The sequence below is a fragment of the Sebastes umbrosus genome, chromosome 22 (assembly GCF_015220745.1).
Source record: "Sebastes umbrosus isolate fSebUmb1 chromosome 22, fSebUmb1.pri, whole genome shotgun sequence".
In the NCBI taxonomy this organism is placed as follows: Eukaryota; Metazoa; Chordata; class Actinopteri; order Perciformes; family Sebastidae; genus Sebastes; species Sebastes umbrosus.
In genome coordinates, this window is record NC_051290.1 from 19,964,580 (window position 1) to 19,977,895 (window position 13,316).

Here is a 13,316-nt window from a genome sequence, read left to right on the forward strand (position 1 = left end):
CACCCAGACCGGACAACGCCGTGGTAGCGACCTGTCAATCATAAGGTAGCCACGTCCTAAAGCATCCCCTGCTTTATGGTCTATTTGACTCTAAATGGGATCATAATTTACGAAATGAACATCATGCTGTATTGAAGAAGACTTGAAACTAGAGATTGAAACCATAAACTCATGTTTACAATGTTTACTGAGGTAATAAATCAAGTGATCATTCTTTTTGCAACCAGAGGAGTCGCCCCTGCTGGCTGTTAGAAAGAATGCAAGTTTAATGCACTGACTTGGTTATAAAGGGTCACAATTTGTAAAGGCTTGGGAACCAGTAGTTTACACCACTCAAACAGTAATTTGAAGTTGGTCGAGCTCTTCAAAGTCCAACTCTAAATCAGACATTGCAGCATTGATTGTCGCTGCTGTACTGGAGGTGGCAGCTTGTTAAACATCACATACAGCTTGATGTTCGTGACAGATTGCGAGCAGCACCTCCGCCTTTGCATAAATGCATGCTCCGCTGGATGTAAGCTCTCTGAGAGCGCCACCATAAAACTGGGGGTATTGTTATCATTCCGGTCTCAATCAAAACATGATCTGGCACAGTGTGCCTCGCCGTGGATTTCTCTCCCTTCAATGAGCCCGGCCCTTTGGAGTGGCCTGTGTAGGTTCTGAAGCCAGGTTGTGTAATGCCCACCACCCACTCAATAGCTGCTGCCCGCTGATATGCTGCTACTCAGGGAGATCACTTTAGCGCACAAGCAGGAGATGGCCGGAACGAATTGTTTTTCACTCCAGATAATGTACTCCCACCTGCTCTTCTTATGTGGGCTTCTGGTTCTCACCTCGTTCTTGTGTGTTGTGTGACAAGAGGGAGGGAGGCAAAGCATGTCTGTAGGTGTACTGGAGCAGAGCGATGGATGGATTGTGTGTTTGCTGTGATAAAGCAGAGCTGGAGGAGTGAGCCGTTTGTTTTTCATCGACCGGCATCGTCCACCACGCTCGCACAAAATGAGGTGACTGCAATTCACAGTGACCGTCGCGTCGGGTCTTTTTGGCCAAGTGATTAAACTCTCGTGTCACCACGGCTGTTTTCTTCGCCGGCAAGTGACAGCTTTCCAAAAGGTCAGCCGGGGGTGCAGTCCTCCCACACACAGTGTGTTTCACGTGTGCTTCAGGTGAAATTGCAGCCGCTTACTCCCTCGCCGGACTCCCCTCCTGCAGAGCTGACTTCTAAAAGACATGAAAATATTATTAATTTCCCTGTGAGCATTGTGAGCACTACATTTTCACAATAATTGCTCTCTTGGTGGCCTTCAGACAGTATTGTACACTAGGGCACAGTGTAATGTCAGTTTTTTTTACAAAGGAGATGGCTGCCTGTTGCATCTGTGTTTCTACACAGTGGATACATGGCATTGTTGCCATTGGTGATGCTTGTAGTGGTCCTTTATCAGGTCAGCAGCAGCTTAGTTCTGTTGTTTTTGTTCTCAGTGATATAGCCTGCCATTGTTGAAAAGATTCAATGATTCGTTTCCATAGCAATAACCAGCCTTAGCATCACACACCTTCTGGATAAAACCAGATGAATCACTTGGATTGCTTGTGTTTTAAAATATAGCCACATTTTATTGCATCCTGATATTCAGTAGTACCCTTAACGTGGAGCCTTAAAGGGGACATATGATGCTCATTTTCAGGTTCATACTTGTATTTTGGGTTTCTGCTAGAACATGTTTACATGTTCAAAAAACACTTTATTTTTCTCATACTGTCCGTTTGAATATACCTGTATTCACTCTCTGTCTGAAACGCTCCGTTTTAGCGCCTGTCTCTTTAAGACCCGCTCCCCAAAAAGCCCAATCTGCTCTGATTGGCTTGCGAGAAAAATATGGTGCACCTTTGCAAAGCTAGTTCACCAGCTGTGGACGGTATATTCTAATGAGCCTGCATGTGACATAGGAAGGGGGAGACAAATCTGAATGGTTTGTTGAATCACATGTTTTCTGATCTAGGCAGCCCACAAAAAAACTGACTGTGTGTGCACAAGTCCCCTTTAACGGTGGCCATGATGCAAAAAAAACCCAGAATATTTCAAAAAATATCTGTAAAGAGTGCCCTTTTAACTTTCAGGAATAAATAAAATATCTGTCTTGTTTTAATTGCTGTTTGTTTTTAGTCACACATTTGGGTTTTAATAGGCTTTGAGGGTTCATGCAGGTTTTAATTTCCTTCATCAAGTGTCATGGTTTACTCCAATTAAAACTTAATTTAAAAAGCTCCATGAACTTTTCACTTCACCACCCAAGTAAACCAGGCATTAAATAAATTAAATAAACGCAAATTATTTGAATCTTAAATTAGATAATGTCACCAATGTTTCTCTCTCTTTTTTTTATAGTTACAATTTTTATTTCCGTTTCTTTTTTTTGCATTTTAAACACTGATAAAACAAAACAACCTGTCATAAAATTCTGAGTTATACATACGTTAATATAAACATAGGCGACATGAACATATGCTCAAATACATCCGCATACAAACATATATAAATACATCCCTTTCACACATACATATCCAATGTTTCTCTCAATCCGCCTGTCATTACTCAATAAATGGCCACATGAAAGTCAAAAGATGGAGCGCAATAATTTTGCACTAATTGAAGGCTTTTGTGTAGAAACATAAAACGGAAGAAAAACAATCATGGGCACATAAAACAAAGACTCCCGATGTCTTGTGTCACTGAAAGAGACAAATGTCTCAATCACTTAGAAAAATAACAGATTTTTTATTGAAGAATATGACATTTATGTGGCCGGGATGAATTGTAGGCACTGTCACCTAATGTTGATTAAAAAAGTTGGTTTTGTAAAGACTAATATAGTATAGGAGGAATGGTAAAATAGAAAGCAAATGACCAAACGTCCAACACATGAAGGTATACAGTATTTTTTCTAGTAAACTGTTTATGAGACTGCCAATAAATAATAAGAATATTAATAAAAACAAACCTACAATTTAAGGTATTTTCATTCAAACAGTGTTTGAGACATTTTTCTTCCAGTAAATCACACCTTAATCTAAAATAAACCAGCTCTACATGATGTTTATACTGTAGTAGTGTTGGCCTGATTGCAAGAGTGAGGACATCTTCAGAAATCGGACACAAGTAACAAGGCTCCTTTTTGAAGTCGGTCCCCACTGTGGACTTAAACAGTTACACAGTGTGGGTTTAATAAAAGACAAATGGTAAAGCGGAGGTTTACGATACAGCCAAGGAGAGCTGATTCTCCGAGCTGCCTCACGAGGCTCGTAACTTGAGATAATTGCTCTCCAACGTTGTCCTCCAGCTCCCACTAATTGGGTATCTCTCTGAAAGGACTTTTTTTTTCACAGCCTCCTGTTGTAAGTCTTCCTGCTAGATACAGTTCATAAAGCGATAAACAGCCTCGCGAAAAAGAAAAAGTGTGTCCTTTTCAAATTACATCTCAATCCATTCACCCCGTTGTTAATCACTTAATTAGCTTGAAGAACAGAGGAATTGCGGCACTTTGCCATCGAACATGGATGCCGCGCTTTATCGATGCTGTCACAGTTAATAATGCTGATCGGCACCTTTGTGTCGTATGTTTATTATAGCTATCAGGTGAAGAAGGTGACTTTTCAGACTTGTTTACCAGAGTGGAAAAGGCTTTAAGTCAGTCAAGGCTGTTAATTGCTGTTTTGATCACCCCGGCTGTATAGATTTAATTCTGTCTTGACATTTGTTGCCCACAATGCCAGTGGTTATGACATCAGAGGTTGTAAACCTTATTATATTAGATACACGTTGACAGCCTTTAAATTAAATAAGGAGCACTGCATCAAGTAAATATGATTTAAGGATAAAAGCCATCATTTAGCGAAGCATTAAACGCATTGCAATGGTAGTTACTCCATCCACTCAAACGTTTTTCACAACATCAGTAAATTGTCCTGATAAATAGAACAGGAGAAAGGGCAAATACAACAGCTGAAAATGAATAAAGTGAATTTTGTTGTTTTCAAGCCAGGTTTCAACCCAGGCTAGTACTTCAATGCATAATACCTTTTTTATGTTCGGTGTCAGTAAAACCAATTTGAATATATTCTGTGTCAATTATGTTCACCGGTTGCGGAGTAAGCTATCTTCTCCTCAGGGAAATAGCACTACAGAGAGGTTGAATTTACCAAAATCTGCTCCCATTTCCCGGGAAAAATACCTGCAGATATAATACCTGTGATTTATAGTGTGTGTGTTCTTGTGTACTGAAGACTATGTACTGAAACAAAAAGACACCCTTCTACAAAACCCATTAAAGCTACCACGCATTTAGGGTGATAAAACTGGATCTACTTTTTGAGCTGCAGGTTTCAGCTGGCAGCTTACAGACCAGCTGTGTGGTTAAATATTGTTCAGGATCCACGGTTGAGCTTTCAGGTACTGTCTCGCGTTTCCCAAACAAAGGCGTGTGCCAAATAAGAGAAAGCCACTTAGCTAAATAAGTGCAGGTTTTATAGGCTAGTCCTGAACTCCATCAGAGCTTTTTTTTCAGCAGTAAATCAGTTTGTTTGTTTTTTTCACCTTAAAGATAATTTTAAAAGAAATGGATGTGGAAAAGTTGAATAAGTATCATTATAATGCTAATTATATTGTCTTTATTTTTTAATATTCTGTGGTTAAAATCAAATTGTATTCATCTATTGATTACCCGTGGCCTAAAAGTGGACGGTGGACCAGTTGGGAACCACCAATAAGGAGATTTCTCAATAATAAATAATAAGTTCAGGTGTAACGACCCCTTGAACCAACCTTTAGAGTATCTACAATATTGACCAAAGGCCCTTAAATCAGACGACCTCCCATGCACCCTGTCAGTCAATGGCAGCTAAGCAGCACATCTTCTGTGGCCTCTGCTCCCCTCGTCTCCCCAGAGAGTAATAGAGTATAGGGTCACGTATACCAATCCAGTTTGAGTGATTTTGCGCTTCCTGATTTCTGACGCGGATGGGTTTCTCCCAGAATGCTCCCCTGACGCTATTTAACAGCTGCCTGCAGTGCTGTTAGTAGCTGTACTGAATGGATATGACACTGCCGATATCGTGGGGATGTTTTGAAGTGGGGTTGTATGAGGTACTTCTCCATAGTCAGTGTATTACCTACAGTAGATGACGGTCGGCATGCCCCCAGTTTGGAGAAACAGACAGGAGTTACCGCCAAAGCAATGCACTGCTGTGGACGGGGCCGGCAGCAAAACATGTTTTAGCGACCTAAAAAAAAAGGCTCACCTAAAAAGATTGATATCCGTTCAAGTGTACACTATATTTGGAATATTTTCGCCTGTTTACCTTGCCGTCAGACAGTCCTTTCCGGCAGGGAACTGAAGCCGCCAAAGCCACCAGACTCCATTGGAAAAAAGCAGTAATTTTACCTCGCACAACACGGGGTTGCTGGTCTACCGCAGCCTCGATCAGTTTGTTTGTTTGTGCTATTGTGTGACTTTGGTGAATCAGAACTAACCAAAGTCACTCAATAACACAAACAAACTAACCAATCAAGGCAGCGGTAGACCAGCAACTCCTGTGTTCTGCGAGGTAAAATTGCTGTTTTTTTCAATAGAGTCTGGTTGCGTTGGGGAGAGCATAGATAATGGTTTCACTTCCCTGTTGGAAACATCTTTCAGGTGGATAAAATACGTTTTGCTAGTGGCCCCGTCCACAGCAGAACATTGCTTTGCTTCTGTGTTGGTACTCCTGTCTGTTTCTCCAAACTGGGGGCGTGTCGACCGCCATCTACTGCACTGACTATGGATGAGTACCTCATGCAACCCCACTTCCAAACACCCGAACTATCCCTTTAACTGTGGTCTGAATATACTGGGATTCCTGGTAATACCAGTGGAGTAGCAGACTGTCAGTGATATTAGGACGAAGTGTTCCTAGCAGTTATCTCTTTATAATAGCTATGACAAGCCAGATTTGTAACCACAGTTAATACACGTTAAGAAATGGATACAACTGAAAGCTTTCCAGTTGTTTCAGACAGTGAGCTTTTTAATGTATTTGGCACGGATTAGATGTGTTCAAATTACGAGCCAGTTGAAACACCTCAAGGTTTTAAAGAGGCTGAAAGAGGATGTGGTGGAAAAGCGAGGCATGGAAAAGGCACACAGAAGCTTGTGATCCCTTTCCATGTTGGACAACTACTATTGACACTGCGTGGTAGTTGAGCTTGTAGGAAGACGGCCATAACACATCCTGTTTGTGATGTGATTCACGGCATCGAACCACACTGAAACTCTAACAGGTACCTGCCGCCATTGATGCTCAAAGCTAAACGCCTGGTACGGACTGTGATTCACAGTTATGTTCCTGTTTTCTTTGAATGGAATGGATTCAGATTAAAAGCCTCATTTTAGTGAACATTGTGTTGGGAAAAGCACCTGTTATATGTCCTGTTTGATACAAACCGGCATTGTTTTTTATGTTGTCTTCGGTTCTATTCTTTGCAAAAATTTAATGCAGTAAGCGTAGGCTGCAGAGCTAACAAGGAACAGTGGCTCATCTATAACAAGGCCTTTTGGGGTTACAAATGATCAGTTAATGTAAATAACTTTCACATAGTTTAATAAAATAAACGGATTAAAATGATATAATAAACTAGAATGTTGTCTCTATAGTTATGAATAGCCACTGAAGTAGGTTGTTCCAGGATACTGCACGTAAATTATGTCCTCTGTGGTCCTGTATATTCCAGGTTTACAGGGATATCATTCATTGTCGGAGCTCTTTGCCTTTGATGGAGAAATATGGAAATAAATAAGATAATAATAAGCTGTAAAAATAGCAGTTACCCTGATACGCTTCTATCCCTCTTCCTGTCTTATTCCAGTGTGCGGAGACATCCACGGGCAGTTCTTTGACCTGATGAAGCTGTTTGAAGTCGGAGGATCACCAGCATCCACGCGCTACCTTTTCCTGGGGGACTACGTTGACAGAGGGTATTTCAGTATTGAAGTAAGTCCGCCGTGTTTGTTTTTGTCCTCACGAGGGCCTAATCAAGCACGACGCGCCGTGTTTATTAATAGCTTTCTTTTGAGCGTAGATCAAATCCAGCTGCAGTTATTGGAGTGGTAATATGCTTTTTGTAATAACTTCAAATGTAGAGCCTCAGATAGCAAAATGTCACGGTGCATCTCAGGTTATGTAGAGAGAGATTTTTCAATATGAAGCAAAATGCATGCATTTAATCTGCAAACTGCAGGTTCGGAATTTACTTAGATCTGTATTTCCTGCCATCTCATCGCCTGATATTTTTATTAATAAAACATATTATAATGGAGCGTGCCGCGCCTGTCCTCTGAAGGATTGTCATCTCTTCCAGGGAGCCTGAACTGTGCCACGAAATGTGCCGCATGAATGTTTCATTATGAGCCAAACTGCTTGTATTCTGCCACTCGGTGACGAAGTCTGACTTGATGTTTCTAGTGTTCTTTAAAGATGACAAGCTAACTGTTCCCCTTTTTTTTCTCTGTTTCAGTGTGTGCTGTACTTGTGGGCCTTAAAGATCCTTTACCCCAAAACACTGTTTTTGCTGCGTGGGAATCATGAATGTAGACATTTAACAGAGTATTTCACATTTAAGCAGGAATGTAAGTAATGCTTTGGCACTTCATTTTTCTTTACCTTTGATCTAAATTGAGTCTGGTCTGTGAGTCTCTGTACAGAGTGGAAGGAGAATTGAGTTATTCTTTTCTAAAAAGCTGTTTATTATGCGTCCAGTTCAGCCGTCGACCTCAAACGCTCACTTAAAAGCGCCCTCTAGCCCAGTGCAGGATTCTGTCAGGATTTTTTGCCCTTTTCGATATTTACACATGTCAGAAGTATTTCTGTTGGACTCAGACCTAGAAGAGGGGAAAAACCACAAAAGAGCTGTGAAATTGTGCTGTTTTTTAAAAGTGTGTTTGGGAAGTTTTTTGGCACTTCGGAGAGCCTTTTCCGTCCCAGTCTCTAACACACTGCCCCAATGTATGAGAGCTGCGTTGTTTGACTTGGCATGCTTACCTTTCCCCTGCCCTGTTTCCCCCCCATGACAGGTAGAATTAAGTATTCAGAGAGGGTGTATGACGCATGTATGGACGCCTTCGACTGCCTTCCCCTGGCTGCACTTATGAACCAGCAGTTCCTGTGTGTACACGGAGGACTGTCTCCAGAAATCACAAATCTTGACGACATCAGGAAAGTATGTGTCTGATTCGAGACCATTTTTCTCGATCATTTCATAAAGCTGCAGTTTGTGTGTGTGTGTGTGTATTTTAACAGCAGGTGGTCGCTAATGGCTTTAAAAATACAATTGAAACTTCCTGTCCGCCTCATGTATTCTCTGCATTCATTCAAAGTTAATGAGGGAAAAACTGTATCAGCATGACGTGCTGTGAAAATAACAACCTTCGTTGCGATGCATGAAGTGATTCGCCCAGATGTGTCTCAGACAAATACTGCTCAGGACTTGGACGCGAGGGAACGTAAGCAACCGGATCTGATTAAAAAACGTTGAGGAGTCAGATCCTGCTTTCAAAATTCAATAATTCCAAATGGATTTTGTGGCTGCAATCAGAGGGCATGCATAATAGAATTTGCTCTATTGAAGTGTCCATCATGCTACCCATCCGGTAATCCACGAGCTTTTGTTCGAGAAAGAGCTATCCTTGTCTGAAAGCAAAGTCATTTATGTTCATCGCTCCAAAAAAGAATGGCTGCCATCGACTATTTTTTTCACGTCTTTCCAAAAAAAAAGCCTTCTAGGTACCAAAAGACGAGCGCCGTGTCTGACACCTCATCCGTACTGTATATTCTGAATGGAATTTGAAATCACTTCAGTGAACGCATTAGTTGGAGTCACGATTTAATTATGATGGCATGACGGCAGCAGCAGCAGAAGTATTTGCTCTGCAGCAGTATGCATGCACACTCCACGTGCAATTTTTCCAGGCTGACAAGAGTTCCAACTTTTTCTTCCACAGCTAGACAGATTCAAAGAGCCCCCAGCGTACGGACCGATGTGCGACCTGCTGTGGTCCGACCCCCTCGAGGACTTTGGGAACGAGAAGAGCCAAGAGCATTTCACACACAACACGGTGCGAGGCTGTTCCTACTTCTACAGGTGAGTAGTCCACCTCTTACAATTAGAGTGTAATCTGATGTTTCATATAGGGCTGTCAATCGGTTTGAATATTTATATATCACAATTAATCGTATGATTGTCCATAGTTAATTAAAAGATGACACATTTTTTATCTGTTCAAAATGTACCTTAAAAGGGAGATTTGTCAAGTATTTAATACTCTTATCAACATGGGAGTGAGGAAATATGCTACTTTATGCAAATGTATGTATGTATATATTTATTATTGGAAATCGATTAACAACACAAAAAAATTATAAATATTGTCCAGAAACCCTCACAGGTACTGCATTTAGCATAAAAAAGATATGCTCAAATCATAACATGGCAAACTGCAGCCCAACAGGCAACAACAGCTGTCAGTGTGTCAGTGTGCTGACTTGACTATGACTTGCCCCAAACTGCATGTGATTATCATAAAGTGGGCATGTCTGTAAAGGGGAGACTCGTGGGTACCCATAGAACCATAGGTCAAGGGACCCCTTTGAAAATAGCCATGCCAGTTTTTCCTGGCCAAAATTTAGCATGAGTTTGGAGCGTTATTTAACCTCCTTCACGACAAGCTAGTATGACATGGTTTAGTACCAATGGATTCATTAGGTTTTTCTAGTTTCATAGCATACCAGTATCTTAACTCTAACTTCACTTTAAAACTGAGCCCACTGCAACCTATAAATTGCAAGATGCGTTAAAGAAATTAGTGGCGTTAGATTTATAGCATTTCTGTGTTGGTAATTTTATTTTACCACGTTGGAAAATTGCATAAAGGATTCCAGCCAACGGCCGGATAGACAACAGCTTTATTCACTACTAGCATCTGCACTGTTCAGTCTATATGTCATGTATTAAGCCAACACTTTGTTTTATATTGGGCTGTGGAATTAAAAACATAATCTTAGTCACCGTATCTCAAAAAGTTTGTATTTTAATTCGGTGTTCTGACTACTTTTAGGAAAAATAAATCATCTGCTGATTAGTTTTGGCCGTGCTATCTCTGGAAACCTTGTCGCCAAAGAGATTTTCAATACAATGAACATTTTCCGAGCACGAATATTCGAACATAAAGACAGACATGGAGGCTGTAATCAGAAACAAATGTTTCAAAACAAAAATGGAAAAAAAAAGAATAACCATCTTGTCAAAAGAGTTGATAAATCAAGAACCCCTTACTGCCAAATTTCCATTTCTCATCGCTTCATTTTCTTACCCCTGCAATCCCTCAGCAGTGAGCGGGAGATCAACAGTTAGAACATGGCGTGCGTTAGAGTCTCCTCCTCAGACCGTCGCCAGTGTTTATGTAACTCACATTACCTTCATTTGAGCTGAGTAACTGAACAAACAGAGGAAACGCTCGGAGCAGGCAGCTCGCACTGTCACAGAACGTAATGAAGTGGCACATTACCACGAGGCACAGTCCTGTCTCTGAATGCGTCCGGCGCTCCCCGCGCTCATTATAGCCTGAGCAATGCTTACTTGGCCCCGACGTGCCCGGGGCAAGCCGGCAGAAGTACTCAGAAATATCCTGAGGCTCCTCATTTGCATTTTCTTTTTTTCTTTTTTTAATAACAGGTGTTTCATAACTTCTGACTTAATAGTATTTTAATGTCCACGCTTGGAAATGAACTCCCAGTACTGCTGTTGTTGTGGATTTGCGAGGCCTGATCGTCTTTGCATCTTTATTTGAGCTATTACTGCAGATCCACAAATTGCCCACTAATGTTCACTAAAGAAAGACCGAAAAAAATGAAATGTAATGTTAGGTATGTGGCCTTTTTTTACCTCAAACTGCTGATTTGTGTTGTACCAGTATCCCGGTCAGCATTCTGCCATTTGGTCTAAATTCCTCCGCAGTCTTGTTTTCATCAGCGTCCCTCACTTCATCCGCCCCGGGGCACGCTCGCTAATTGGCATCACACTGGCATCCAGGATTTATGAGACAGTTTAAGCCAGACTGAGAGAGAGCCGTTCCTCAACACCCCACTCCCCAAAAACCATCAGCCTCTTTGTTGCTCCTGTCTTGCAGCAACCAATAACATCCCCCCACCAGCACCGTAGGAACGCTCGTAACTCTTTTACAAACGCAATTCAGGCATGAAATTGCACATGTTTCGAATACGGTCCCTTTCATTTTAGCCTCCACTCAGCGGCATAGATGAATCAGCCTAAAGTGGTTTTCCTCGCATCTTTTTTCTTTTTTTCCCCCACTAGTGTTAATCCAAGCTATTGATATCAAACCAACATTAAAAGCTTTAATTTTAACATGCAAAAGTGACGCTTAGATTGCGCGCGATGAAGCCGTTTCTTGCACAACTCCTCATGTTGTCCAAGAAGCTCATTAACATCTGTGCCCTGTCGTTGGACAGATGGGAGAACTCAGAAAGCAAACTGACAAAAAAACAAACTAGGCCAAAACGTATCTTGTCTAGCGAGCGGCTCCATATGGCATGTATCTGCATCTGCTGCAGGAAATCAAGTGAGAAATAAAACATTTATTTCTAATTCTCCCCCCAAAAAACTCATTGCATTTTTAATTCCCTCTCGGCGACCGCTCCCTCCTTCTCACATCCCTCCCAGCAGATGTTTGTTGTGATTGTCAGGAATGCATGTGTTCTCATGTCTACATGATTGTTAATGAACCTTTCCCTAACTCCTTCAATTTCAAGCCTCCCATAATGGCTTTTCACACTATTTAAATTTAGAATAATTGACCTCTGCACCAAGCAATGCTATCTGAGCACGTGTACAAAAACATATTAAAGTTAATTTACTTATATAACACTTTATTACAAGCCTGTCCCCAAAGGACTTTGCATTAAGAGATGCAATAAAGCTGCCGTAATAGTGCGCTCTGTCAATCAAAACTCTGCAGCATCTTAGCACAGTCATCATGAAACCTCAGCAGAGCGTTGTGTTGATTATAGAGACAGAATCGTGTCTAAAAAAAAAACAGCTGGCTTTGTTGTGCAGCATTTTCTGGGCAGAGCAGCAAATCTCTTGGAACTTTTCCCATGAGGTCGTAAGCCAAAATGTATAGTTTGGTTCTGATTGCTGCGTGTGGGTGTTGTTCATTGTTGTGCTCTGATTTTGCAGGGGTGGGGAGTGGGCGTTGAGCTTGGATTACAGAACTTAATACAAAATCATGACCTGTTTTTTTGAACAAACACAATATACTTCTTTATTGAACCACAAAGTGGGTATTTTGGGATTGTTTGCGGACTCGGATTGTACCGTATTTTCGCGGTAGGATTGCCACTAATCGAAAGACACAAGTTTGACATCACACATTGCAACAGAGATGCCCTAAAATTGCATCCCCTATTGCTTGAAAAGCTGTGAAGTGACTTTTATGTTAATGAGCTCAAATAATTCTCGAGATGAAAACTTGCAAAAGCAGCTTTAATTAAGCCCCCCTATTATTGTTGGAAAAAAGTCCTCCCACATTCACTAAGTGGTTCAGATGCAATGCAAAGGTGTCACTCATTCATCGTGAGCTGTCACTCACTTTGTTCATTACACAGCAGCATCCCACGATTCACAAATCCCGGCGTCCACTGGGGGGTTTTTAATCATGTTTGTCAGAAGAAGAACAGTATTGTGTGCTAATGCCGTTTTAATAGCGACGTATTTTCAGATGATTTTACTTAAGAAATGCCGTCTTCTGCCTTTCTCGTTGTGAGTAAAGAGAAATTTCCAGTGGAAGCCGGTGCTGAGGAGTGAAAGGTTGTAGCATGGAAAAACTCTGAAACCATACTGTAGTCTGATAGTTGGCAGCAAGGTTTTTGGGTCTCTTTTGCTCACAGACTGAATAGATCAGCGTGAGCCTAAAACACGCTTTAACACTCCCCAGCGTTCGCCTTTTTTCTCGAAGAAAACGGTCTGCTATGAATCATGTGTCATACTTGACATTTTTTTGTGTTTCATTCTGAAATAAAAAATCCACCATTTGAGAGGGATCACACCTACTCCTCTTACAGTATGAAAGCTTCTTTAAAAGTTAAGCATATTATGGGTTATTATTTAGATTATGATACCGAACGTTTTAGACATTATACCTGCAGTCGGTAACTTTGAGCAAATATGATAAAAAAGTTATTTTTGTAAAACTGTCACTATATCCTGACAG

General features: G+C 41.2%; 2 protein-coding genes across 10 annotated transcripts in view; both read left to right on the forward strand.

The window, feature by feature from the left end:
• Positions 1-13,316, forward strand: part of LOC119481208 (serine/threonine-protein kinase pim-1-like) — a 1,020,488-nt gene that overhangs the window by 249,147 nt on the left and 758,025 nt on the right. The gene's annotated exons all lie outside the window — the stretch shown is intronic.
• Positions 1-13,316, forward strand: part of LOC119481207 (serine/threonine-protein phosphatase 2B catalytic subunit alpha isoform) — an 81,569-nt gene that overhangs the window by 40,649 nt on the left and 27,604 nt on the right. For all 7 annotated transcript variants that reach the window (XM_037757950.1, XM_037757954.1, XM_037757952.1 and 4 more), the window contains exons 3-6: positions 6,902-7,026; positions 7,550-7,661; positions 8,106-8,251; positions 9,033-9,172. In XM_037757950.1, the coding sequence (XP_037613878.1) occupies positions 6,902-7,026; positions 7,550-7,661; positions 8,106-8,251; positions 9,033-9,172 (523 nt within the window). The remainder of the gene's footprint in view (positions 1-6,901; positions 7,027-7,549; positions 7,662-8,105; positions 8,252-9,032; positions 9,173-13,316) is intronic.